The sequence below is a fragment of the Anthonomus grandis genome, chromosome 8 (genome assembly GCF_022605725.1).
Source record: "Anthonomus grandis grandis chromosome 8, icAntGran1.3, whole genome shotgun sequence".
NCBI lineage: Eukaryota > Metazoa > Arthropoda > Insecta > Coleoptera > Curculionidae > Anthonomus > Anthonomus grandis.
Window position 1 is genome coordinate 10,208,254 of NC_065553.1, and position 27,246 is coordinate 10,235,499.

The 27,246-nt window shown below is 29.4% G+C and overlaps 1 protein-coding gene across 4 annotated transcripts in view; it reads right to left on the reverse strand.

The window, feature by feature from the left end:
- LOC126739451 (protein cycle) overlaps positions 1-27,246 on the reverse strand; it is a 44,838-nt gene that overhangs the window by 8,125 nt on the left and 9,467 nt on the right. Inside the window, exons 1-9 of one of the 4 annotated variants that reach the window (XM_050445129.1) lie at positions 22,800-22,977; positions 17,272-17,484; positions 16,609-16,743; positions 9,663-9,731; positions 3,442-3,679; positions 2,980-3,072; positions 2,805-2,922; positions 1,340-1,504; positions 1,037-1,283 (exon numbers count right to left, since the gene is read on the reverse strand). In XM_050445129.1, the coding sequence (XP_050301086.1) occupies positions 1,037-1,283; positions 1,340-1,504; positions 2,805-2,922; positions 2,980-3,072; positions 3,442-3,679; positions 9,663-9,731; positions 16,609-16,743; positions 17,272-17,462 (1,256 nt within the window). In that variant the 5' untranslated portion in view covers positions 17,463-17,484; positions 22,800-22,977. Of the gene's footprint in view, positions 1-1,036; positions 1,284-1,339; positions 1,505-2,804; positions 2,923-2,979; positions 3,073-3,441; positions 3,680-9,662; positions 9,732-16,608; positions 16,744-17,271; positions 17,555-22,799; positions 22,981-27,246 lie in introns of those variants that run through there. The other 3 variants (XM_050445128.1, XM_050445131.1, XM_050445130.1) reach the window with 3 other exon arrangements.

The window sequence follows — 27,246 nt, forward strand, 5'->3', positions numbered from 1 at the left end:
AGTGCATATTGGGGTAGTGCACCATCTTTTTGGAATATTAAGTTTTCTATGTACTGAGCGTCATTTTCAATCAACTTTACTAATACAGGATAAATGGCATTTTATAATAATTCCAAACACATGTCTGCTGTTAAATTTTCTGGTAAAAACCAATTATGGCTCCACTTTCATGGAGTATTCTGCAACTTGAAGCGAACCGATAATGATAGTTGTGACGATTTATCGTACCATCTGGGAAAAAAGTGCATTTGACAGGAAAACACACGTTAAAACAGAAAGTCTTATACCAGACGTTGCTAAGATGAAACTTCTTTTTTTTTCAATATCTTCTGAATGCTGCTTTCCTTAGTGCCAGATGTATCGCCAAGTTTGCGGTACTCACAGTAAGTTCTTTAACTTGCTTTAAAATCGCCACCTTTGTAGCTTCTTTTAGTTTGTTAGCTACTGACTACGTTTTCCGAAATTTTTGGACCAACTCCAAATTTTCAATAAACTTATCGATTTGATATCGTTGGTTTTATAATTAGGCAGTTCTATTGGCAGTCTTATTATTTGTAAAAGAAGTTAATTTGCACCCACTTGGCATTTGAATAAACCATTATCACTGATTTGCCGCGTTTATGCCGATTTTAAAACGATATTTACTAAGCCTTTCTACTTTACCGAGACCAGAGAATGTGAAGTCATAACAATCATTAAAAGAATAGAATTGTTACAAAAAAATCCTTTTTAATAAAATTGTGAAAAATTACTTAAGCGGTTTTTGTACGCGAGCCATAATATAGACTACCTAGAGTCTCCTTCTTGCTACACGGTTGCTGTCATGTTATAAAACTGGCAAATATTTTGCCCGAAGATCAAAAATCGCCGCGTTTTTTCGTTAACGACCTTGTAGGTGCCAAAATGGCCAACCTAGATATTGCATTCAAGCCTTTTATATTTATTCTTCTTTTATTGTTTACTGCCATCATGACTAAACAAACCTTTGTGTATAATTTATTGTAACAAGAGCCTAAAACTTAACAGTATAACTTACCGTTGATCTACAAATATGAACTTTCCATCCACCGCATGTCTGGAAACGAATTGAATGGGTCGAACTTTTTCATTTCCATAGTTACTAAGAGCGACTGTGCTAATATGTGGTAAAATACGTCCTATAGCAACTAAACATGATAAATTACAAGGATCTGAATCAGCATCTTCTTGCTCTTCTAGTCCTATTTTAGCTGGTGCCCATGATTTAAGATAACCGGTGCATTGTATGACGTTGAACTTTTTGTCTTAAAAGTAGTTTTTTTAGGTTATATTTATTAAACTTAAATTGTAATTCTCTTACCAGAGTTTAGTTTCGTATTCTTACGGTGGCAGCCTGTGGTGGTATCAGCCTCCTCCTTGATTTGTGATGCCGTTTGGCATTTCATTCTGCAAAAGAACGATCTTCTTGCGCCGGGACATAAGCGAGAATCGTTCTGAGGTACGTCTGTTTTTACTGGCAACATAGCTAAGAAAATTAGAAATTTATTTCATAGACGTATATTTTGCAAGAAAATGATAAATAATTTTAGATATAGTGTCAAAAACGCTCGAAAATAGGAAAAATAACATTTCTACCTCTATATCTTCTTAATAATTACTATTAGATTTTAAGGAAGCATATGTAGTTAGTTAAATAGAAAATTGTTTGTGAATAAGTAAAATAATAATATATTTTTAAATCTAAATATTTTTTCGAGAAACTCTAGTTAGACTATGAAAAAAAGAAAACTGTCAAAAAAAGTTTTGTCTGGTTTGCACAGGACTTATTTCATATTTTGTTGTTATCTTGGCAGAAGATTGGTCTCATATCTTCAATAAAGACATTAGATAGATTAGTTTCCGATATAACACTACTGTCCCTTTGAAGAAGTCAGCATTTTATATATATATTGTCTGAGGTGATATAAAATAAGAGATGTAAAATTGATATTTGTTTAATACAATAAAAGGATGCAAAATGTTAAAAATCTGGATCTTATTGTTAAAATATTATTGTTAAGAAATCTATTAAATATTTAATTTACACAAAAATGCTTCTTATTATGTAGGTTTGTACCTTTACCAGTTACCTTACTTTAGTAGAAGAGCGTTAAAAAAACACATAAATAGTTTTCATCAACGGTAATATTACTTATATTTAAAGCATACTCTATTATTAATAAATATGTATTATGTAAATATTTTTTGACGACGTCACTGGTAGTGATTCCTGTTGTCTGTGGCATCAACAATGCGATCCAGTGGCGTTGCCACCTTCTTTAAAATACATTATCCATATTCATTTAACGTTAAATATCGACTTTATTAAATAGTATCTTATCATAATATATATTTGTTTTTTAATTTTGATATTTTATTGAAGAGGAACAGAATTGTCTTGTGTCTGTCAAGTAAATCAACAAATTTTTATGATATTATAAAGTGTTTTTTTGCAATTTTAACACAAGAATTTGGCATCATTGCATCAAAGATGTTCAAGCAAATAAAATGCCCTTAGTTCTACCGCATGTAACTTCTAACCTTTCAATGTTAGAACATTGAATAACTTCCAGTTAAATTAATTCGAATACATATATTAAGGTGATTTATCGTAAAAAGACAAAACGTTAAACAATTGAGTTAATTCCATAAGAAATAAGGAATAAAGGAAAACATCAAGCTAATTTTAAGACAAACTATCAGGTTTAAGTTTTCACAAATAAATGTTACTAGCATAATGAAAGGTATATTTATAAATAAAGTATCTCTGTGAGCAAAAAACTTACTTTTAGCATCTATCAGTCTTTCTCTCGGGTTTAAATCAGATGAAGAAAGTTGCTCTTTGACTTTGGCAACGTCCTTAGGATGGATAATGTCAAATAAGCTTTGACCTAATAGATCAGCCTAAAATTCAAATTTTTATCAAGAGTTTAAAAAAAAATCCATCATTTCGGCACTCACCTGGCTATAATTCAGAATTTTTGAAACAGATTGGGAAATATAAAGAATTCTACCTCGATCACAACCAACTACAAAAAGAAACCCGTCTGCTGCCTAAAAATCAAAAATGATTCTGAATTCGTAGCAATGCATTTACCGTAAAATATGACGCGCGACTTGAATCATTCAATTATTTATAAAAAAAATCTACGACTTATAGAAAAATTATAAAAATGCGCAGCTACATAATAAATATGTCACACCCTACTTCGGTCGTTAAGGATTTTTTTTAAATCTCGTTGTGCACTATTTACTGTTTTAATTTATCTGTTTCTTATTTAGATAACAGGTCGTGATATCGGCGTAAAAATTTTTAACTTGTGTTACACCTATGTAAAACAACGGAGCAATAACACATAATTTACTTGCCCTTGTGGGCAATTTTAAAACCAACATACACATACTAGACATTAATATTAATACCTGCAAAATTAAATGTTTCAGTTCTTGGTCGGTCAAAAAAGATGGTTTATAATGACCCTCAGTGTATGAATGGACGGATCCTCGTATAGTTTTTAAATGCTGAACTGCCATTCTAAGTACTGTAAGCTTGTCCAATTTTCTGGACATGGCGTGACACATGGGTATCATGGCGGACAATTCGGTGATGTACGTGTTCATTTTATCTCTGCGACGTTTTTCGATCTCGCTATGGTTTTGTCTAGAAATGCAAAATAAAAATTAAACAAATGAAGAAAAAATTAAACAAATATTAAAATAAACTATTCTGCTTATTTGTTGTAAAAATATTATGAGATACAGGGTAGCCTCAAGAAAAGGTCGCATCCCTATTTGTGACTCTTTTAAGATATTGCGAATTTCCATTAAAATTTTGAATTTTTAGATACGCCAGGTTTTTAGTAACTTTATATAAAATTTATACCTATCTTCAATCGTGAACTATTTGGGTTAATAAAATTCGGCTTAGAATTAATAAAACTTACCTAATACTGATAATAATAAATTGTGCGGCAATAAAATAATAACTATGCTAGCAAGAACATTTAGCATCACTCAGTGTCATAGAAAAACTTTGTCTTTGATTTCGAAATCGTTAAGTTACCTGCCTATAATTGTTTAATTACTTTATAATAAATAGTAAACAATGATTTGTTCAAATCAAGAAAGGGCAAAAATAACAAAATTATATTACCAAAATAGGAGCAATGCAAGAGCTACTGTTACGTTCAGACAGAAATATTACCAAAAAATGTGTCGTTTTGTTGATAAGAACTTTTAAAGAAAGTATGTCAAATACTTGTCGTAATCGTCATCGAGAAAATGGATCAGCTAGAAATAAACCTGAAGAAATAGCAGTTTTGGGAAACGCATAAGTTACTTACGCAATACCCAAGGCTATCATAATTTGCTACTTTAATCGAAAATGCAAATCTTTTATTTCATATTTGTTTGAAGTACAAGTGTAGGTTCTATATACATGGTGCTGTAATTATATTGTCAATATTAGAATGCCTCCAATCCACATTTGTTCGGAAAAGTTATTTTTCGTAATATCCCGAAATATAAAATGTCAAATAATATTGTTGGACCTGTCTTTACTATTGCACTTCTGTATTCTTTTCTCTCGTACTTGCACATTTCAATAGAGCCAAAAATTACCAAAATAATACAAAATGACGTTAACTACAATGAAAAATGACATTCAATAAAATTATGCACCACCACACTAGATGGCTCAAGTACGACGGTTTTTTGACATCCATTTCCCGATCAGTGAATTACCGGGTAAGGCTCTATTGAGAGGCCGCCAAGATTTGCAAAGTTACATCCTTTAGATGAATTTCTTTGAAAAGTAAAGTTTTTATGTCATGTAAAGAGACTTCACTTTCAGCACTTGTCACCACATTGACCTCATTATAGCAAATTAAGTTTAATAAATGTTTTTAAGACTTTATCTACTGTATCTGCAAGGAACTTGAAATGACTTTAAACACCTGGAAAAGTCTAATGGAAGATATAATAATTTACATTAAGTGTATGGAATACAATGGCAGAATTGGGGGCTTGAGTCTCGAGTAATTTATTAATTTATATATCTAAAGGATTATATAATGATTAGTTGTAAGAAAGTAAGAATCAAATTGCTTCCAACTCTTTATTTGACCTTTCTATTAGACTAATAATTTCAATAGTGGTTATTCATGGGGATTTGCTAATGAATTTAGAGAAACTAAAAATGAAGGGTCATATTCTCTTTTTTGAAAATGTCGCTAAGAAGGTCTTTAGCAAACCATACTGAAAATGACCTGCTTGATAAAAAATTAAAAACTTTATGAAAATCTCTGCAAGAGATATATTGAACATCGATGTGTTAAACAATCGGATTCTAAATATCCAATTTGCAATGAATGATTATACATAAGTAAAAAATTAGTTATTCTAAAGTTGAATCATTGCAAAATACTTGAGAAAAAAAAGTGTTAATCAATTATCATTAAGCCTATAGTTAAGTAAGTATACCAAATTAAAAGTACTAACAAAATGTTTGCCACAGGCATAATTTAACTTTGGTACGCCTGCTGTTTCGTCTACCGCACCTAATTAATTATTATTACCTTATTCCTGATCTACCTTTAATTTATCATTCCAATCAATAATATTAATCGTTCTTAGTCTATAGATAAACATAGGAGTGCCGTGAAAAAAATTTACAGTCTCTATGAAATGACATTTAATTTTATCTCACAGGATTATAGCGGTACTAGTTGTTTAATGCGTTTATTTCATGAACTGTTTATACTTTCTCAGTTTTTTTTCATAGTATTTTATATAGAGTGATTATTACTTGATTATTAAGACGCATAAAAGTCCTTCAAATATTCTTCTTCAAATCATAGCCTTAAGGCATAACCTTTTCAGCTAGTAGTATGTCAATACCCTTGTGTATTATATCTTGATTGCCTGAGGAATAGAAAATATTTGACCCTACAGGACAGAACCTCGAATTGGATCACCAACTCTTCGCGATCCTCAGAATATCAATCTTGTCTTTCCTGGTCAAAAATGGCGTTTACCGGATTTAAACAGGCTTCTTGTGTTCCACGTGCCGATCTTTAAGGTTGAATTCAAACCATGTAATGTTCAAATCTGTTTGCGAACTACTTATATCTCCGAAAAATATTGAGTTGAATATGTTTCATGTGGTTCTTTAGGGAAAAGGCAATGGACACTACTAATTCGTAATAGATGGAGCAAAGATTCTGAACTGAAAAACTGAATAACATTTAAAGAAAGAAGGTCTTGTCTACTTATTATCGCTGTCTACAGAATTATATTGACCGCAGATACATAGCATCAAATAGAATTTCGGCTGAAACTGACATCAGAGGTAAACGGAGCTACAGCAGCTCTCTTATCTAGGTAGGTATGGAACTACGAAGAAGCGCTAGGAATGATAAAGTGTGGTCGCATAATCTACTACGATATATTATACTTTATAGAATCAGAACCATCCTTAGGAATCTACGCCAAAACAATGGAAAAATTAAAATAGTATGGGAGTGATGACCAGATCGTAAACATGAGAAAGTTATTCCATATCTCAAAAAGAGGGTAATAAATACCATTAGTGTCAACTAAAAATATATAAAAAGACTACGTTGGATACTTCAGACCAAGACGTCATATGAGGTATCTGAGATTTGTCTGGCATAACAAAGAACTAGAAAGACTATCTTTGGGACCGGACCGCTTTACATCAAAAGGAATATATAAACGATGCTTTGTCCAATCAACTAATATAATTTCTCAGCTATATAATAATGTTAAATAAATTCAGTAGCTTCTAGATTATATGAAAATAAACATGATAAGAAAAGTGTTCCTAATAACGAATTTATTAGAGATATGCTAATGTGAACCTTAATAATCTTCTTGTCTATTTTATTTATTTTAGTAACTATATAATATCCCTTGAAAGAATTTTTCTACTTTCAATTACTTTCGATTTTAAATCTCCCTGTAACATAGACCGTAAACATAACAGTGCAAGTCGGTACCCTTGAACTTGATTTACGTTTTTCATTGCATTGGCTTCACCCATAACTGCATTACCGTTCAGTAGTCGGGAATTACGTCATTTTTTCTTCTGAATTTTAAATGAATTGCGACTTTGAACTGCGAATACGGGGTATAGTCAGGAAATGAGATGCTTTATCTTCGTAAATCTTTTTTTTGGAATATCAATGGAGACGATGAGTATAATGTATTTACTTCCATTATTAAATATTTATATGTATTAACTTCTTTATTATTTGAAATTTGATAATTAAAGATCTTTTAAAATTGATTAATTGAAACAGATTTTTAATCATCAATTTTGAAATAATAAAGAAGTTAAAATATTATAAAGTTTTTTAAAAAATTTATTAAGGTATTAAAAGACTTGTAAACAAGAATTTGACTTATATTTGACTTCTAAAGTGTTTCTATGTTACTATAAGAAAAAAACGTCTACAAATACCCAATTACTTTTTGAAAATGAATTTAATTGTTAACATATTTTTAATAGAAATATTACATACTATTACATATTAAAAATTAGAAAAATAGAATAACGTGTGATGTTGAAAAGAGGGGTCCATAGTTAAAGGCCTTTAGCTTATTTTAGATATTATGACCGAACGGGGAACAAGAAAAATGGAGCATAAAAGAAATTTATCTATAATATACTTTTTTTTTATAACCAACTAAAAATCAATGATTATAGCTATTTAGAGATTATTGTATTTTTCAAGACATAATATTCCTAATAAAGGATTTTGCTATATTTTTAATTCGCTTTTATTGTGGTATTTTTATTTGTACACAATTCTAATAAAAACTATAATTAAAATTGGAATTTTACATGTTGCATTGCTTCAAATATCTGTTCATATTTGAATATATTGATATGCTATACTAATTCATTTACTGTGTTCTTTTGTATTTGAGACAAATAGTTACCTTAAAGTTATAATTTAACTTACACCAAAAACTATAATACACTCATGAACTAAATTAAGACATTGGATATTGTTCTTATAAGATCCAATGTGCTCCAAAAAATTGAATAAAAAGAAGGAGGAGAAGAAGAAGAGGAAAAAGAAGAAGAAGAGAAAATGAAACTGTAGTAAATACAATTATACATAAACTCAAAAGAAATAAAGAAAATCAATGATATATTCGTATCAATTAAATTTTAAACGTACTATCCGGAAGAAGATGATTTTGTATTTACTGTTCTTAACTAATTGAAACAAGGATGACAAAACAATTAAATACAGACATGACAAAAGCATTAATAAACAGAAAAAGGTATTAGTTAAGTACCAAAAAAATAGGTTCATCGCAATATTTCACCAATCAGGAAGTAAAAAAAAAACTAAATAACGCGCAAAATTTCTTTTTTGTATTAGTTTTTAAATTTAAAAGTTAATAAAAGGTAATACTCTTATTGGAGTAAGGAACTTGACTTAACTTTGTCACATTCCAGCCATGCAATAAAACTCTTAAGCTGATCTGTAAATACGAGTTGTTACCAATCAATCAATTTCTGTTGTAATTACGTGACTTTTATTTAATGTTAAGGTAAAATGAAAATCCTGCAGTCTCCCTCCACTTATTTATTAAACATTTAGTTATTTAAAATTCCCTACATGTTTTGGACACAGCGCTATCAGTGGATAAAAGGTTTAAAATTAGTATTGAATATACATCCTAGGGTTTGATTCCATGTCAAAAAACTCTATTTATTATTATTGTTTTTTTTTAAATTTATTATTTTTGTTTTCTTACTGTTGTATTACTATTGTTGACAAGGACCGAACAGTGTACTTTTATTTAATGTGTTTATAACTTTTTAAAAGTCACTGGTAAAGCAAATAACAGTTTCCCTTTCTTTGCATAAAGTCATAATAATTTTCCTTCTATTAACAGTTCAAGAATAATGGGTAATTCTCGTGAAAAAGATTTATTTTGTCAGCAGATAGAAAAAAGGAATAATTTAAAAAAATAAACATGAGAGCCACTTAACTATTTGCAGTATGAAGTATTGGGCAATATTGCTTTAAATACTTGTAAATATGAATTTTAAATGGTTAATAGGTAACTAGAGCTATCCATATTCCTAAATTTTGTTATTTTATTTTGTTGTTAGCTTAATAAAGATATTTAAAAAGTAATTTTAAAAGTACTAAAAACAAATTATGGAAATTTTTTTACCAACTCGACCTTCTTTTTGTTTCAGTCAGTCCTCAACATTAAAATCATAAGGATCTAAGATTAGGTACACTTACGCATTAGATCTAACACAAAAAAATTTATAATTTTGATAAAATGTAATAATGTACAATTTCTGAATAATTTCTCAGTTAACTCTATTCAGTTAACTCTTTAAACGATTAGCGGTTCTTTTTTCGCATTTTTCTGCAATCGAGAAGGTTATGCTGCTATAAAACAGGCGAAAGAATGCTCTGTACCGTTAGGTTTTCTAAGGTTAAATTATCTAATAAATAATTAATTTCATAATAAAGAGCGCAGTTTTAGTTACTGTAAACCAGGATATTATCACATTTACGCTTGATTTAATTATAATATGGCACACTTATATTAAATAGGTCATAAGATTAACTTCTTTAACTTACTTTTTGTTTTCATCTGTTTTTGTTGATTTTGCATCTTCCTCTGTATTGTCATCTAAGTCACTAGTGTCACTGGAAGTATAAACAAATAGTTTTGGTTAGAAAATGAAATTGAAATGTTCTTATTTTAGAAGGCAGTTTCTATTATAAGGTATTCTAAAAATCATTATTGAAAAGATGAGCAGGTTATTAGCAAAAAATAAATATTCTGTTGTGGTAAATTCAATTATTTTTGTTCCCTAATTTTAAAACATTATATATATTATTATTATTATTCTATGTATTTAAGGCTGATTATGCTGATAAAGTGAAATATGAAAGAAGAATATGAAAAATTGACGATTGAGTCTCTGTAGCAATTTGCTGTTTCTAGTTCATAACTAATATGAATTATAGCTGGACCAGTTAACTAATATGCAAAGGTTAAATCCAGTTGAAACAGAGACTATTTCATTGATTGATTAGTTAATTACAGAGCAATCAAATATTATCCTCTTTCCAGATTCTATACAGTGATGCTTTGTGGTATATATATCAATTTGTGAACCTATTTTCTCAGTGTTGGTTAGTAATACTGGTTGGTAGTGATCTGATTTTTTAACAAAATATCAACACTGAGAAAACAGGTTCACCGATTAGTATATACAACAAAGCATCTGGAAAGAGGATAATTCTTTATTGCTCTGTAATTAACTAATCAATCAATTAAATAGTCTCTATATTTTAACATAATTTAACCTTTTCATATTCCTAACTTGTCCAGCTATAATTCATATTAGTTATAAACTAGGAAACGGCAAATTGCTACAGAGACTCAATCGTCAATTTTTCATCCCCCGAGACCCTCTAAGATTTATGTAGTAAATTAGTTAATAATTGCTCCATCTTTAAGTCGTCAAGAGGTTTGGTTAGCCATTTCCTAGCCAGGAAAAACTTTTAACCCCATTGTTTTTACTTTGACAAAAGAAAAGTTTAATTTTTACTTTGGCAAACAAACAAACCAATCACAATGCATTCGGAGAAATGAATTACGTCTCTGGCTCGCAACTTCTCAAGAGAATCCTTACATGGTCAACTTCAAAGTGGAACTTTAATTAACTGTTTCATTGTTTGGTGTTAAGCGTGCAAATGTTAACGCACGTTCTCGCGTCCCGCCTCTTCAAGTCCTTCATGTAAATCTAAGGGGTTTAATGATTTGTGTTATTTTAATGAAGTTAATTGGAATATTAGATTTATTTGCCTGGTTTTTGGTTAATTTTTTTTTTGATTAAATGCGGATTATGACCTACTAAATTATGGTATAAGAAACAAACCGTTGTAATGGTCTTTGTTTTGAGCATACTTAGGTTCAGTTTAAAAACCAAAATCGTGATTTATCAGGATAATTTTTTTTTGATACATTAAATTTGTTGAAAACCGTATTTAGGGAATAACAAACCAATCTCCTAGAATACAAATCCATTATGAAACTTTTATTAAAAGATTTCTAATATTAGTTCAATAAATCCACATAACATTGGCTGTAGGAGCCTTAAACGTAAACACACTAAATATAGTTAGATGAAATATTTTAAAAAAATATGAATATGAATAACAAAAAAGATATCGATAATACTACCAGTAATGCAATTTTATTTCCACATAATAGCATTATGATTAAAAGCATTGAAGATTCTTCTGTTCGTAATTTTTTTCCTGAGATTGAGCGTTTTCGATGAAAATAAAGATAATTATAGTATATTTTGCCACTGCATTTAAAAAATAACAAAATAAAAAATTAAAAACATAAAAAAAAATTGAATTTTATAAAAGAATTTTTTGAAACAAATTTTTGCTTGCTTAACCTGTAATCCATAAATTCTTACACTCAAAACGTTGACAAAAAATAATTATTCATCTTCCTCATTAAGACATATCATTTTTCTGAACCTTGAGGAAATGTTAAGAATATATTTGGTGCTGATATTCTCTAAATAGATTAAGAACGGTCTTATTTTCTGAATACATATTTTATACACATTCAGGAAACCTGAGCTCACAACACAAAAATGCCAACACAAGGTGATTAAGAAGAACAGGCATTATTAGTAGAACAAGTGAGAAAGTTAACATAATTCACTTTTAATAAAAGATCCCTGACTGGTTATCTGTCACCAACATATATTTCAGAACATTTACCAATCAATTTTTGTAACAAAACTTCCACGTAAACATTCGGTTCAATGTTCCTAAAATATATTGTGGTGTTGGAAATGCTTAATAATGTCTACACTGGCACATTATTTCTAGTTAAATTATTTATGTTGGTCACTTCTTATCTGGAACAAATATAGGTTGTAATGTCTCAATCGAAAAAACCAAATAAATTTATAAAAAATATAGTTAAAAAGGCCTTATTCTTGTTTACGCGATTTGAGACGCCACTTTGCAGTGTCGCAATTTATTATCCCTCACGCTACCCAATGTCACAATTATGACTTCCTTATTTACTAGTATTATAAGGATCAAAAAATGTTTAATCTGGGTAGAGAACCAACCGTGCGACATAATTGTGAATAGTGCATTTTATAGGTGTGCACGCGCAAATCGTTTATTTTACCGGGAGTGCATTCTTGTCATAACCTGAAAAGTTTCAGATTATTTTCAAGAATGGCTCGTGCAGGTAAGTTATTATTTATTTATAGAATTTAGGGAAAAAAAGAAGTGCTTAATATTAAATAGGTATAATAAACTTCAATTAAGTGTATTGTTTTTAGAGATTGAAAATATCTGTAAAATTGTTGATTCCAGGAATGGTTTTGTTATGTATATCACAATTGTAAGGCACGGGAGTTAACGTGGTTTGATTTTAATTAAGTTGGATACAATTAATTCTTTGTTACAGGAAGAAGTAAGGAAATTATTGATTTGGACCATCTAAGGCATAACGAGGAGGCATTGTTCTAACTTCTAGACGAAGTTGGGTCGAATTTAGAGTCCGAGGATAAAAAGATCCCAATTGTAGCACCAAATGAAGCTGATAGCTCTTCAGATTCAGAAGATGATTTACCCCTCATACATTTCCAGACTCTCCATTGGAAGCATGGAAACTTTAGAAGCAAGGATTTTCCTGTAAAAGAGGACTATACTCCATCCATCGTAAAAACTCCAAACGAATATTTTGCTAAATATTTGGATGATGATTTTTTTGAGTCAGCCGCAAATTTCACTTCTAAGTATTTCTTGCAACAAAATGCAAAAGAAAACAACTTTACCTTTCAAGAAATAAAGACATTTTTCGGAATGAATGCTTTGATGGGATGTATTCATCTTCCAAGGATACATATGTATTGGAATGGAAAATATAAGTTCCCATTAATTGATGGGATCATGACCTGACAAAGGTTTTACATGATACGTGTAAATTTACATGTCGTTGTCGTCGTTGACAATCTTAGCGTATCAGAAGAGGAACAAAAAAAGAATAGATTGTGGAGAATACAGTCGGTAATTGATTTGGTTCGCAATAGATGTAAAGCCATTGAAAGAATAGAAAATACAGCTTTTTCTATTGACGAACAAATGATTCCTTTTTTGGAAAGATGTCCAGTTCGACAATTTGTTAAAAATAAACCAAGACAAGTGGGACTGAAGAATTTCGTTCTTACGACATTCGACGGACTGGTATTGGATTATGAAATCTACCAGGGCAATACTACCCCACTAAAAGATAGGGATTCAGGCATAGCGCATGCCCAGCTGTTGTTAAATCATATAACGAAAACATGGGTTGTGTAGATGTTTGCGACCAAATGATGGAATACTATCGATCTTTCTTTCGAAACCGGAAATGAACTCTTAAAGCTATCCTACATTTGTTCGACTTAGCAATAGTAAACAGCTGGATGGAGTATCGAAGGGATTGTTATAGTCAAAACCTTTGAAGCAAAGATATTATGAATTTAGACTTAATCTTGAGGAATATCTGATTGCCGGTACTAAGAAGCGTGTATTGGAGAAAACAGAATGCCAAGAAAATATAGAGGAAGAGACTAGCGTTAAAAGAAATGAAATAAAAAAAAGAAGAATGCCTTCCAGTTTGTCCTGTGCAGACAAACGCTTTGATGGTTTTGAACACTGGCCAAAGAATGAAGAAATGAAGAATTCAGTTAAATGCAGGTTAGAAGGGTGCAAAAGTCGGTCCAGAATGCGTTGCCTAAAATGTAATATTTTTCTTTATTTAACTAAAGATAAAAACTGTTTTATTTCATTCCATACAATGTAATAAATTTTGTTTCACAATTGTGCTTTTCTAATGTTGGCTTCCTAGACACACAATTGTGTACTCCCTAAATCCCTCCCTTAACCCTTTTGAATATTTTTTTAAATAATTTTCCGTACCTTTTGACCCAACTTTATCGGCTTAAAATAAATATAAACCCCAAACTCAATTTTTTTTTATCTCGGTACTGTAAAGGTTATATTAGGCCATCATTCATGTGACTTAAGTATCCACCACTAAGTGTTATTTCAATAAGAAAATCTCCTCTCATATACATATACATTTTGGAGGTTTTCTTCAGAAAAAAATCAACTACATAGATTTACAGAAGAGCATACCCAGTACGCCCAGAAAGTTAATGTTTGGGCTGGTATATATTTACACTTATATTTATGCCAGAAAGCGACATGTATGCTAAAATACTACAGAGGTCTATCGAACCACTAACGGTGCCAGAATAAAAAAATCAAAGGGACATACACGGACATGTACTTTAAAAGAACGCTTAATACAAATTCCAACAGGATGAATCACCTCCTTATTAAATAATTCCCGTTAGACTTGTATTGGAAGCAGGGGGTCCTATTGAATGACTTATTTAGATCCCCGGACCTAACACCTCTTGACTCTTTTTTGTCGGGTCACCTAAAAACCGTGGTTTTTAAAACGCAACCTGAGTCACTAGAGCAACGCCACCATAAAATACGCTATATCCAGAAAAAACAGTTGTGAAGAATTTGTAGAAAGTAGACCTTATTATTGTCTTTAAAAGAACGGAAATCATCTTCAATTTCAACAATTATTTAAATAATAATAAAAATTTCAAGTTAGTATTTTTGTTTATTGTTTTCCTTGATAAACAAAGAAGAATTTTCTGAAATATGACTTTCTTTGGTATTATTGGAAAGCATTTTTCAAGATGACGTATCACTGGATTGCAGACAAGGGTGAGATAGTTGCTTGTTTTTGTTCCCCCTTCGTTATATAAAAACTATTTCCAGCGTTTTTTTATTCAGTTTCTTGTTCCTAATATAGAGCCAATTCAAGTTTTAAAATTATCACCCTCTATGAAAACACTGATGATACGGTAGAACCTCATTCACAGGAAACGGAGGAAGAACGAAGATTAATGGTTACAGAGGAGGAAGTTAGTGATAGGATTGAAAACTTGAAAAACAGAAAATCTCCGGGAGTGGACGGCATTCCCAATAAACCTATAAAATATGGAGGTAACGAGCTAGAAATAAAATTAACCAAACTGTTTAACAAAATAATAACCACATCCAGCATACCAACAGAGAGGCGCCAAAGTACCAACGTACCAATTTTTAAAAAGGGACAAAAAACCAATCCGGAGAACTAGAGAGGCATAACCCTGTTTTGTACCACAATGAAACGGCTTACCAGTATTATCAAAAGCATTGTAAAACAGTACAGAAACAAAGATGAACTAGAAGGATTTTGTAGAAACAGATCCACAACTGATGCCCTGTTTATTCTCAGACAGGTTTAAGAGAAGGCAATTGAATTTAGCTACCTTGCTAACAAAAGCGTTCGACAAACTACAGCTGCCCGATATACTGGTTATATTGAGAAAGAAATCAATCATAAACATACTCAGAAATCTGAACGCAGGCAACACTACAAGAAGCAAAGTGAACCAAACAACAAAAGACATACTGACAGGAATAAGACAGAGTCCATTCCTTTTTAACCTCGTCATCGTCGAGATTATACACAGCATAACAAAAATGAACAGGGGATACAGAACCACAAACCAATCAGCATAATGTGCTATGCAGATGATGCACTAATTCTGGCGTAAACGGAAAACGATCTGCAAAGACAAACACATAAGTTTTATTAGACTAGTGAAAAATACAACACGTCAATCTCCATTTACAAAACAAAATGTTGAAGAACTATTGAAGAGCTAGCAAGATAGCTGGAACTCTGTCTCATAAGATAAATAACTGGATTGAGACCTTGCAATTAACAGACCTTAATTTCTTTTTTCAAAGTATAAGAAGAAGAAAAAGAAAAAGAATGTATAAATAAACCAATGAAAGCACTCAAGAGAATTTCTGCAAACCTTTAGAAATGTCCAAGTAGATTCAAGATTTTTTAAGAAATTATTCAAATACTTCTAGGATCTGGAAATCCAGAAATGACTTAATAGATAAAGTTTTAACAATGAAAAAAGCAAGCCATCAATATTTTAAAATTGTGCATTAAATATTTATACAAAATAGGTATACCCAAATATCTTTTGCCATAAAGACAGCTTAAGAGTCCAGTGAAGTTTTTTAAATTATTTTTATACCTCTAATTTAATTTTTTTAAAGGGATCATTGATAAAATAAAAGCATACATATAAAAAATAAGGCATCAGTGAAAATATGTGATGTGAGCCATTTAAGGCTTCAACAAGCTTCTGTACTAAAAAATTTTTGATCAATTTTGTTTAAAATCGTTCAAAAAACTTACAAAAAGGATATCATTTACCACAAAATTTTATTTTCTGATGGATGTAAGAATTAACTAAGGAACCCAATAAAAATAGATGTTCCAGTAAAGCCGGAAATACGTCGTTTAATTTGAATTCATATTGTATATACGCGCGTTAATTTTTAAATATTTTCTGTCAACATCGCATACTTGCAATCTGATAAATAAAAAAAAACTTACTGGTATGATGCTTTCCTTTTTCTCCTTATTGGTGGATTGAGTGTGCTATCCACCACCGGGTTCTCGATCATGGTGGAGGTGCATGTTGAACTGGATAGGGATGGTGTGTAAGATAAAGATGACGAACATGGATCTCTGAAAACAAACAAATTTATTTTTTTGATATAATCCGAAGAAAACTTGATTCTTTTTTTCCTCAGATTTACTTATTTTTAAATTCGTCGCACGAGAGTGACGAAATAATGGGATTTGCTCATACTATATAGGTTTTCCATAGTCGATATATAATAGGTCTTAGTCGTATAGAATTACATAATAAAATTTATAGTATGAAAATTCTTTCATTGGTATGTCGTTTAAGAAATTGAACGAATATTATTAGTGTATATAAGTGACGTGATACAATTAGTGAAAACCTCTAAAAACATTTTTAATTTTTTTATTCAAATTGCATAGTTTAAATACTGGAAGCAAACATTGCAATTAAGTAAATTGTTACAGGTTTTTTACATATAGTGATAACGATCAAAACTATATATCGATACGCTTGATTAATTATATTAGATTATTTAAAGATGATAACGAAGTTTTTGGTTTTTATAATAAAGTTACAAGTTTTTTTCCTAAAATTTTCCTACTTAACCACCCGCTACATAAACTTACTCAGAAATACTTGTCAATTCATAATAAGTCGGCTCATAACTGTGCATTTGCTGATGATTCAGATTATGCTGCACCATGCTCGGCTTCAGCTCGTCCAACGAGATAAAATCTTTGTCTTCATCGGGAAGTTGGAATAATCTCGAGTACGGTATCTCCTGTACCGAGAAATTTCGTGCTACCATTTTTAGCATTTTTTGTGAGGGTTTTGAGTCACTGGCAAATGCATATAAAAATATCAGTTTTGTTGTTATGTTAGGTCCAATTGCTACAAGGTAAACAGGCTCTGCCGAAGAGAAATGATCGTTAAAAGAATTTTGTTAAATATTTATCGATATCTATAAATAAAATATCTATATTTTTTTTACAATCTGGTATAGTTCGAGCTGCAAAGGAAAAAGGTTTCATTTAAAAAACAGTTTCTACATAGCTTTTTATTCATCTATTAGTATACACAAGTAAAGTAGTTTTGCTTAAGTCACGAAATATAAAAGGTAAATAGATAACTGACTAACAAAAAATTAAAAATAATACACAACATAAGGCATAAAACAATTAGGTTACAGTAGGTCAGCAAAGTTGCAATAGAGGTAATCCTTAAAAAAGTAAAGGGCATTTTTAATTAGGTTCTCCTTGATCTTGGCCTTAAATGCTGTAAGGGGCAGATTCTTAAACGAGGTAGGTGACGTTGAAAACCATATTCCATTATAAGATATAGATGTAAAACCTCTGATAACGCGGTACCTAGAAGCCATTTTTTCGGTATAGCACCAGCATCAGTTATAAACGTCTGAAGATTATTCCTGACAAATAAGAGGCATGAGAATAACACAGGGCTGAAAACCTCTCGGTTTTTTTTCAAATGTTAATTACAGCATTCCCTACAGCATAGCCTAGATTTGCAAGTGCTCTTATATTGTAAACATATGAGCAGATTAATACATCCTTATATCGTAAAAGTATGTCGATTATAAGTCCTTATGGAGTAAAAGTATACAAAACATACATGCCTGAGTATACAAGCCAAAGCTTACGTGGATAAATTTCGTATTAGGAATATTTATACATCTTGATAATTTGGATGAGATTTCCTCAACATGAGGAGAAATTTGAATCCACAGTGACACCAACGATGAAGTTACTGCGTTATCCAGAACTCTTGATTATGATTACAATCTCAAAGGGAAAAAATCATTTTTGTTATCATTTAGACTACTACATTATTGATCAGCTGTAATACCTAGCTTGATGTTGTTAAAATAACGATAAAGTATGGACCTAGGGTGACAGGTGGGAAGATCATTGACATACATTAGAATGATAATGAGCTCAAGAACTTGATACGTGCCGTACATGTGTCATCAGCAAAGTCTTGGAACTACCGCTCTCAAATATATAGCCTTTTGTTTGTTAGGCAGGAGCAAGTTAATACTTGAATTGTTAAATCTATAATAAACGAGCTTGTGAAGTATACTATGATCTACACAATCGAAAGCTTTTAACATATCGTAAAATGTTGCTTAAGAGTGAACCCTATGCTCAAAATGTATGTAATAATTAAGGAGTGGATTTAAATAGTAAGTATTAAATATATATGTATAATAAATAGAACATATGAGAAAAAAAATAAAATGAAATATTTTATTTTTGAAGCAGTAGTCCATTCTTGTACTGAAGTTGTGAGATGAGGTAAATAAAAAACTTTAGAAGGAGGAGATTTTAAAGCTTTTTATTCATCTTGTTTTATTTTTATTTAAACGTCAAAAAAGAAAATTATAAATTTTTACAAATAAAACTGAGAAACAAAATATGTTAATAAATTTAGAAAAAAACCTTTATGATTTCTCAGAAAAAAACTAGACAAAGTCCAAAAAATTTTTTAATTTTTTATAAATATAGACGCCATAAAGTTAAGAACACACCTGGCAAAAATTCATACATAAGACTATTTCCAACGTTTCTTTATACGGATAAGTATACCTTAATGCGAACACATTGTATACTAATAATTTGTAAATTTTTCTTTTTTCATAAATAAAAGATTATAATTATTATATTATTTTATAGATGTAATAATTTATTATAAAAATATTGATTAAGTAATGAAAATAACTGCGAAAATTAATAAATATGTTGGCGTAAGTCTAGATTACCATTTAAAATGTAATCTTTATTAGAATTATATTAAACTCCTTTTATATTGTATATTTTCTTATATATTCGTTCTTTACTGGATTAAAAAAATACTGTTATTTTAATCGTACTAGTATGATTAAGTTTAATCCCAAAGGTGTTTAATAGGTTTAAGGTCAGGTCAATTTGCCGGCTACACCAAAACCTCATGTTACTCCAAACCTCTATTCTGCTCTAAAAGCCATTCAGTATCTATTTAGGTAGAACTTTAATACTTTTCTAAAAAGATAATCATGCATATTTAATGAACCTTTAATTTTAAAATTTTAATTTATTTAATAAAAAAAATAATTTCTAAACTAAATTTTGTTAAGTATCAAATAAAACAACTTAACTCTATATCTATTACGGTTTATGAAATCATAATGATGATACTCAAATTTGGACTTATATGCAGGGTATTTTAAAATATGTTGCTAATCTTTAAGGGCTCTCAAAATATGCTAATCTATAAATCCTTAGAGAAAATTAAATTTAGAATAAAGCATTTCTTATTAATAATATGGATAGAGGTATTATAATTACTTTTCTTGTAAAAAAGCCATTAAGACAATTATAAAAACACACAAAAAATTAAAATTTTAAGTGACCTCATTAAACAAAGTTTTTAAATCATTTCCGATATGACTAGCTTAATTTTTTTTTTTAATATTTACATAATTTAACAGCGTTAATAATCATAAATTAAAAAGGCAATATTACGTAGGTACAAACTACTGATAATTAATTAAAATAGGTTGGCAACGAAGATTGATATTAAATGTTAAATAACTCAGGGAATATTTGGTTTCACTAAGGCTAAACTTAGTTTTTAAGAAGTTTAAATGGAATTTGTGCTTAACTTGGTTTATGGCTATTTTAATGAATATTATTCCTTTTAGTGATGATTTTTAAAAAAATAAAATCCTCATCTCGCAGCTTTGAATAAAATGTTTTTCCAAATTATTTGGCACTAAATAGCAAATTAACTAACATATATGTTAGATCTAGTAAAATTTAAAAAAAAACTGAATAATTTCTGGTATTGATAATAAAACAAAGTGTCCATTTAAAATATTTAACCAATAAAATACTGCTTCTTTATTAAATACATAGGAATCTGAGGATTTAGGATTTACGCATCTTCATACAAGCAAAATTTACTTTAAAAATTAAATTGAATTTGATAAGAGCACCAATTGTAATTATTTAAAGAAAGTCAAATAACTTAAATAATATTTAAGTTATTTATATTTTAGAATATATTGACACATTTCGGCATATACGAAGGAAATTATTTCATGGTAGAACATAAAATGTTGCATTAAATGTAAAATTATTCTCTGAAATAAGTTTAAGGATTGAGGAGAATAATTAGAAAACGCATTCAATATTAGGGTTTCCCAATTTTTAAGGAGAATTTGATTTTTTTTAATGACAAGCAGCATTTTTGTTAAATATCTTTTGAAGAATTTATTTCATATTTCGATGCTTTAATACCAATGTGTTAGGGGTACAAGAAGAATAAAAATGGTTTATAGGGAATTGATAACTAAATTGATATATGTATCATAGTTAAAATTTATTTTATTTACTTTTAGACAGAAAATTAATATAAAATATTTCACAATAATTTTTGTTAGAAATTGATTTTTTTAAAATAATTGATAAAAAAAGCAATTAATTTAAATTGATTACAACATAATTAACTCTTGTTAGGATCTTTTAAAGTAATTACAAGATTTTTGCTAAATTTTTTTTGTTGTTATATCGCTGGTAAGTATGTATGTTTAAGGTATGAAATTTGTTTTTTATAGTTAGATAGATTAATATTTTATTGTCAATTATCTATAAATTATTTTCATTTTTAATATAGCCCTGAAGATTGCACAAACTAGTTCCGAAACGTCGGCTATGTAGCAATAAAGTTTTAACTGAAATCCATATTGTTATGACGAATTCATAAACATTTATTTATTTTATTGGGTATTACATCGTTATTTGAGTAAAAAGCAAGAACTTTCAAAAAATATTTTACCAGAGTCAAGGAAACGTCAAATTAAAATAAAAAAATAAATCTTTAATAAATTGTGACAAAAATAAGCAAAGAAGAATAAAAAAGATAGGTAGTTTTATATATTTACTTTAATTTTATTTTAATTATCTTGATAACGGTTGTAGATTTAACTACTGAAACGTTAAATTAGGTCTTTTATTTAATAAAAGGGTTTATCGTTATTTACAATTTCAATAAAAAAATAATGTTAAGTAGGATATTGAAAAGAAGAAAGGAGCTCAGAGGAGGATATATAAAGCCTCGCTCCTGGATATATAAAAAAAAATCTATTATACTTCAATACCTCAAGTAAATTATTGTATATAAGACTTACTAGACTTAAATATAACGAAAGGTGTCGTTCAAGATTTAAGTTCATATTTCTTCTAAATACGTGAACAAGTCTATTTTCTTCTTCTTTTTAATAATCGAGCTTATAAGATAATAATTTTTTAAATTGATTTTTACTAAACTACTGACGTAATATCCAATAAAATAAATAAATAGTAAAGTCGCTTTTTACACTATAATTATTGTATTAAAAATATACCAAAAAGAATAATGAATCTTTAAATTATAATAAATTCATCTACTGACAGGAAAGTCCCTTAAGCCAAATTAAGAATGTTAGAAGCAAAGAATGAAAATAAGTTTAAAATAATGTAGAAAAAACTGGGTTTCAACTATGTTTGGAATTTTTTTTACTCCTATTTATTTTAAATAGATATTATCCCTTATATTAATGACATGTGAGTAGATTGCTTTAAAGTTTTAAATCTAAAGATTGAAAATTTTAATGAAATATTTACCTACTTGAAAATTATAAATTCTTAATGAATAATACATACTGTTTTATTAAATAAGTTATAGCATCTTCCTGAGCAGATTAAAACTGGTCTTTACTAAAGACTTGCTGTTGAGTTTTTTAAATTTGGATTTAAGAACCACTGAAATGAAATGAAATATTAATTAAATTTATTCTTAGAAATATATCAACAGACAAACAAACTTAACCAAAATGTAATTTAATACAAAATTAATCCATCAATTGGCTTTTAATGGGGAAAATTTCGATGTTTCAATATTATACAGAAAAATAATTGAAAACGTTGTAATATATGTAAAATAACTAATTTTTCCACTACTTCTTCAAAATCTGAAATGTGATAACTGATAAAAACCCAAATAGTGATCATGGACTTTTATTATTTTCAAATATACCAGATTGTAAAAAAAATAGAAATATTCAAATTTATAAGACACTGTCAATATATTTTACATTCTATCTCTGTTTCAAACTTACCGAATAAGATTTGCAAAAGTTTACCATAAAACACACTCTCTTAAACTAAAAGCCATGCACCTGGAATATCAAAACAAACGATCACTTGTCACATTTATGTCAATCTAAGTCAATAAAACACCTTAAAGAAATAATAAACCAATGATACGGTTGGGGGGTCACCTTACAAATGTGCGAGCGCGCCAACGAGCGTCCGTTTAAATAAAATTATTTACGCGCGTCGAGCTTCAAATAAATCGACGTGATTGGTCGAACGAAGGACGAAATAAAAACTTTGATTACCATGGTTACTGGCGCGGCTAATTTGGGTTGGTGGAAATTTTGTGGAAGGGCGCAGTACATTTTTTTGGGTGAAAAAAATTATGGTTTTCAATTACATATATGGTCTAATGTCAGGTCAGGGGCGTTTCTTAGGTGCTGGGAATATTTTGGGTTGTGGTGAAAATGGGTTATTGGGCTACAATACTTAAACCATTAGATATTTTAAAGAGTTTACTTATTGAAATAAACTTTGATTAAAAATTTCAGTAAGGATCTTCTAGCTTCTTTAACGTATTGTACCGAGTACTGTCAATATTTCAGAAGACAGCACATCCAAATTTCAAAAAATATGATGGTAAATACGAAATTTAAAAAAAATCATTCTCAGTGATAGCTGAATTTAATGACTTAGAATCATTACTGCGATTTCATTCTCTATGCTAGTATTTTTAGATGATATAATATTTTTTTTCAAATTTAAGATAGATGCAATACTATTTTTAAGATGGCTTTCGTACAAAATTAATCTGAACTTTAACATTTTAAAAAATCTATGCAAATTTTGTTTTTTATAAGTGGCTATAGTGGTCTATGAAGAAAACTCTTAAATAAAAATTTCCATTCATGCTATTTTTTGGCAAACTTTTACTTCTAGCCTAAACCGTAAATCATGCAAAAAAAAATATAAAACAAAAAGATAATTAAATTCTCTTCAATTTTGAATCAAATACGCCGCAATTAAATAACTCCAAAGTTACAAAAAAAAAATAATTAAAAAAAGAATTTAAGGCTCTTTAACTTTGTTCCTAATCCTATCGGTTGTACAGTTTCACCTCCAAAAGGTACATATAATATAGAGAATTTAGCTTATTTGTCTTTTAACATTTTCTGTCCGACTTACCGTTAAGTTAGAAAATTTAAGTCAGAATTGGCAATAAGAAGGAATACATCATTTCATTTTCAAGCTTTCCTCATAGACCACTACCGACTGTCAAAAAATAAGTGGTGCATGGATTTTTTAGGCCTACAGAGCCTTTTGAATGCCATTATAATGATTTACAATTTGAAAAAATGCCTAGAACTCATTTGACCTTAATTAGACTAATTTTCCAAGTGTGAATATTAAAAAATCGAGCCTTAAACAATAATTGCTGCGTTTTTTATAAAAATTTAATTCATTTTAAAACCACGTCTCGTATAATTGGGAAATTAACTAATGATCATAGTATGCATCAATCTCATTCATACTCAAGGTATAAAATAATACTTGAAAAATTATTATTACATAAAACAGAACATATACCATAGTTCAATATATTAATATAAATAAACAAAGCTATAATATAAACTAAAACCTTGTGTACAAGGAGTGAAAAAAGCTACATTTTAAAATTATTTTAACTTAAAAAAGGGTGTTCACAAAAGGCGTGGCAGTAGACATTTATATTTTTTTAAATAGAAGACCTTTTATGTTATTTGATTTTTTGATTCGTCGCAAAATTCTAAAAAAAATTATGTCATACTTTATTCAAGTAGTTTTTGAATTAGAGACAGTTGAAATTTGGTTTCTTCAACTTTAAGATGTTACACAGCCATAACTACTTGAATAATACTAGGATAAAACGATTTTTACATTCCTATCTTAACTTTTTAAGAAGTGTTTAGAAAAATAAAAAAATGCTACTGTTACTTGCCTATGTTTTTCCTTAAAAACTCAAAAAAATTTGATTTTTAACGTAGCTAAAAATGTATATCATGAGATTGATCTTAAAAAGTTAAGACATCAATTTGAAAATCATTTTATCCTTATAACGAATAGTTATGGATTTATAGTCTTCAGTTCAAAAACTGCTTGATTAAAGTATAACATGTAATATATCAAATTGGTTAAATTTTGACGCAGAATCAGAAAATTACATTCTTTTGCCACGTGTTTTGTAAACATCCTGTATATGTCAAAAATAATTTTAAAAGGCATCTTTTTTTACTTTCTGTCTAAAAAGTAATAATTTTCTTGGCTTTAAAAATACAGCCACAGTGGAGGAAGATAGTACTAAATGCATATAGGTCGATAGTACTGTATAATATATATTGACCAAATATGCGCATTTCAAGTTAAAAGATTTTAAGTAAGAGTTGCTTCATTTTTTTTAAATGTAATTTTATTAATACTGCTGATTACTTTTAAGCTGTTTGGTATTTGTTAGTTTATTAATTAGTTTTTATAGCATGAGTAATCGCTCCAATTCAGAAGAAGCTTCCCAATTAATGATACCATAAGTAAACTGACTTTAGTGTATTGGCTATCAATTTTTATTAAGGCACTTTGAGGATTTTTATTATTTGAGTGACCTTCTTGCAGCTTGCAACTGCATCGACATAATTACTGAGGTATCATCCGCAAATTGTTAAATGTGGAAGTCTTCTCTGGTTAGAATTTGAAAGATAGGGACAGAAAATGAGATAGAAAAGGATTCCTCAGGATAGCATTTCATCTCGAGGAATTCTAAATGTTACATCAAGTATTGAGGACTTGAAGGGATGGTTTTCTATTTTATTTAGAAAATCTAGCCTACGATTTTTAACTTAATTTTTGGACTATTCACAAGGGGTGAAAAGTTGAAATAGAACCTCTCGCTCAGCAGATAACCATAGCAGCTTAGACCATAAGCGTCTGCTAAGGATACTCTTATAAAAAAAAATGCCATGAAGAAAATTCTCTACGGTTTCAGCCATTGCAAGCAAAAATTATCTTAAGCTATTATTGCATCGTGCGGTTCCAGAATTAGATTGCTTAAAAATACTGCAAGTATTTTTCCAGTTCACTCGCTGCTCAATTTCGTGGAAGGTTTGGTTATTATTGTTTTTTGGTCGTCGAAGAGTGTAAAATTGAAAGTGTTAATTTTGAAATTGATTTAGTAGTATTAGGTGATACAGAACCAAAACTTCATTTAACTCATGCTTTACATTTTTTAAACTAATTTTTCTTTACGTCCAACCTATTCCAGTTAACTAACTAAAAAACTAAGGAAACGATTTTTACAGTTACTTAATTGATAAATTAATTCAGATTTATTTAGAGTCCCTAAACGGTTTCCTCTCAAGAACCTTTTAACGCAATAAGACAATGGGCAAATAACCCGTCAAGTTTTTTTTACTAAACAGAAGACTGCATTTGATTAACAAATCCAAATAAGCAATTTAAATTATTGGCTGTGTGTTAGTTCTAGCGTGCACTAATCTTGTAATCGTGCGTATGACAGTTATTATTTCGAAACGAACGTTATTTCGTTGTATTGTGTTTTATTGCACCCTCTTACTGCTAATTTTATATTGCTCCTTGTTTAACTTTAAATTTGCGTAAGAAAATCCAATAGGTATTTAATAAGTGTATGTTCTTGAGCTTGAGCGATATGAGTTCAGTTCAGTTTAGTTGGTGAAAATTTATGCAATTTCACATTGACAAATTATCAAGTAATGCCGAAAATAACAAAAGACAATTATTCTTTTTGATTGCGACTGTAACGAAGCCCGAATTACTTATGTATGAGATCTAGTACCATTGAGGATGAATTCAAAGAAACTTATTATATTTGGCACCAAAAATCAAAAAGAGCTTTTGAAATCCAATATAAATATTAACATTGATATTACGAGATGGGTATATGTAAGCTCTGCCAAAAACTTGGTCACTCAAATGGTGATGTTAAATGTTAAGTTACGAAGATAATTACGCGAATCTCTTGTTTTGCTGCATTTTAATTATTGTATTTAAGTTTATAGATTTTTTTTTAATTTGAAAAGCAGGGTACGTATTCTGTTTACATTTCTATTTTCATTTCGTTTCTACATAGTCTTAGAAACTGTTCAGCTCTTTACTCCGTGAAGGAGTATTAATTTTTTCAACTCCAGACTCAGATCTTTGTTGATGAGCATAGTTCTCATTATAATGAAAGTACTTCATGTTTTCTCTATGCGACATTTAATCTCCACAGAATAATCCCTAAGGTTCAGATAGGGTGGTACCAGTTCTGTATGTGATATTGGAGTTGCTAATTACCAAGTATTTTTCAATGTGATTACAATTGTTTATTTTAAAATGCAGCTTTGTTGATGGTTATAAAATAAGCTACAATCGCTTTGGTATTAATGTTATTAAATGACATCTATAAAGACGCAAACGTCG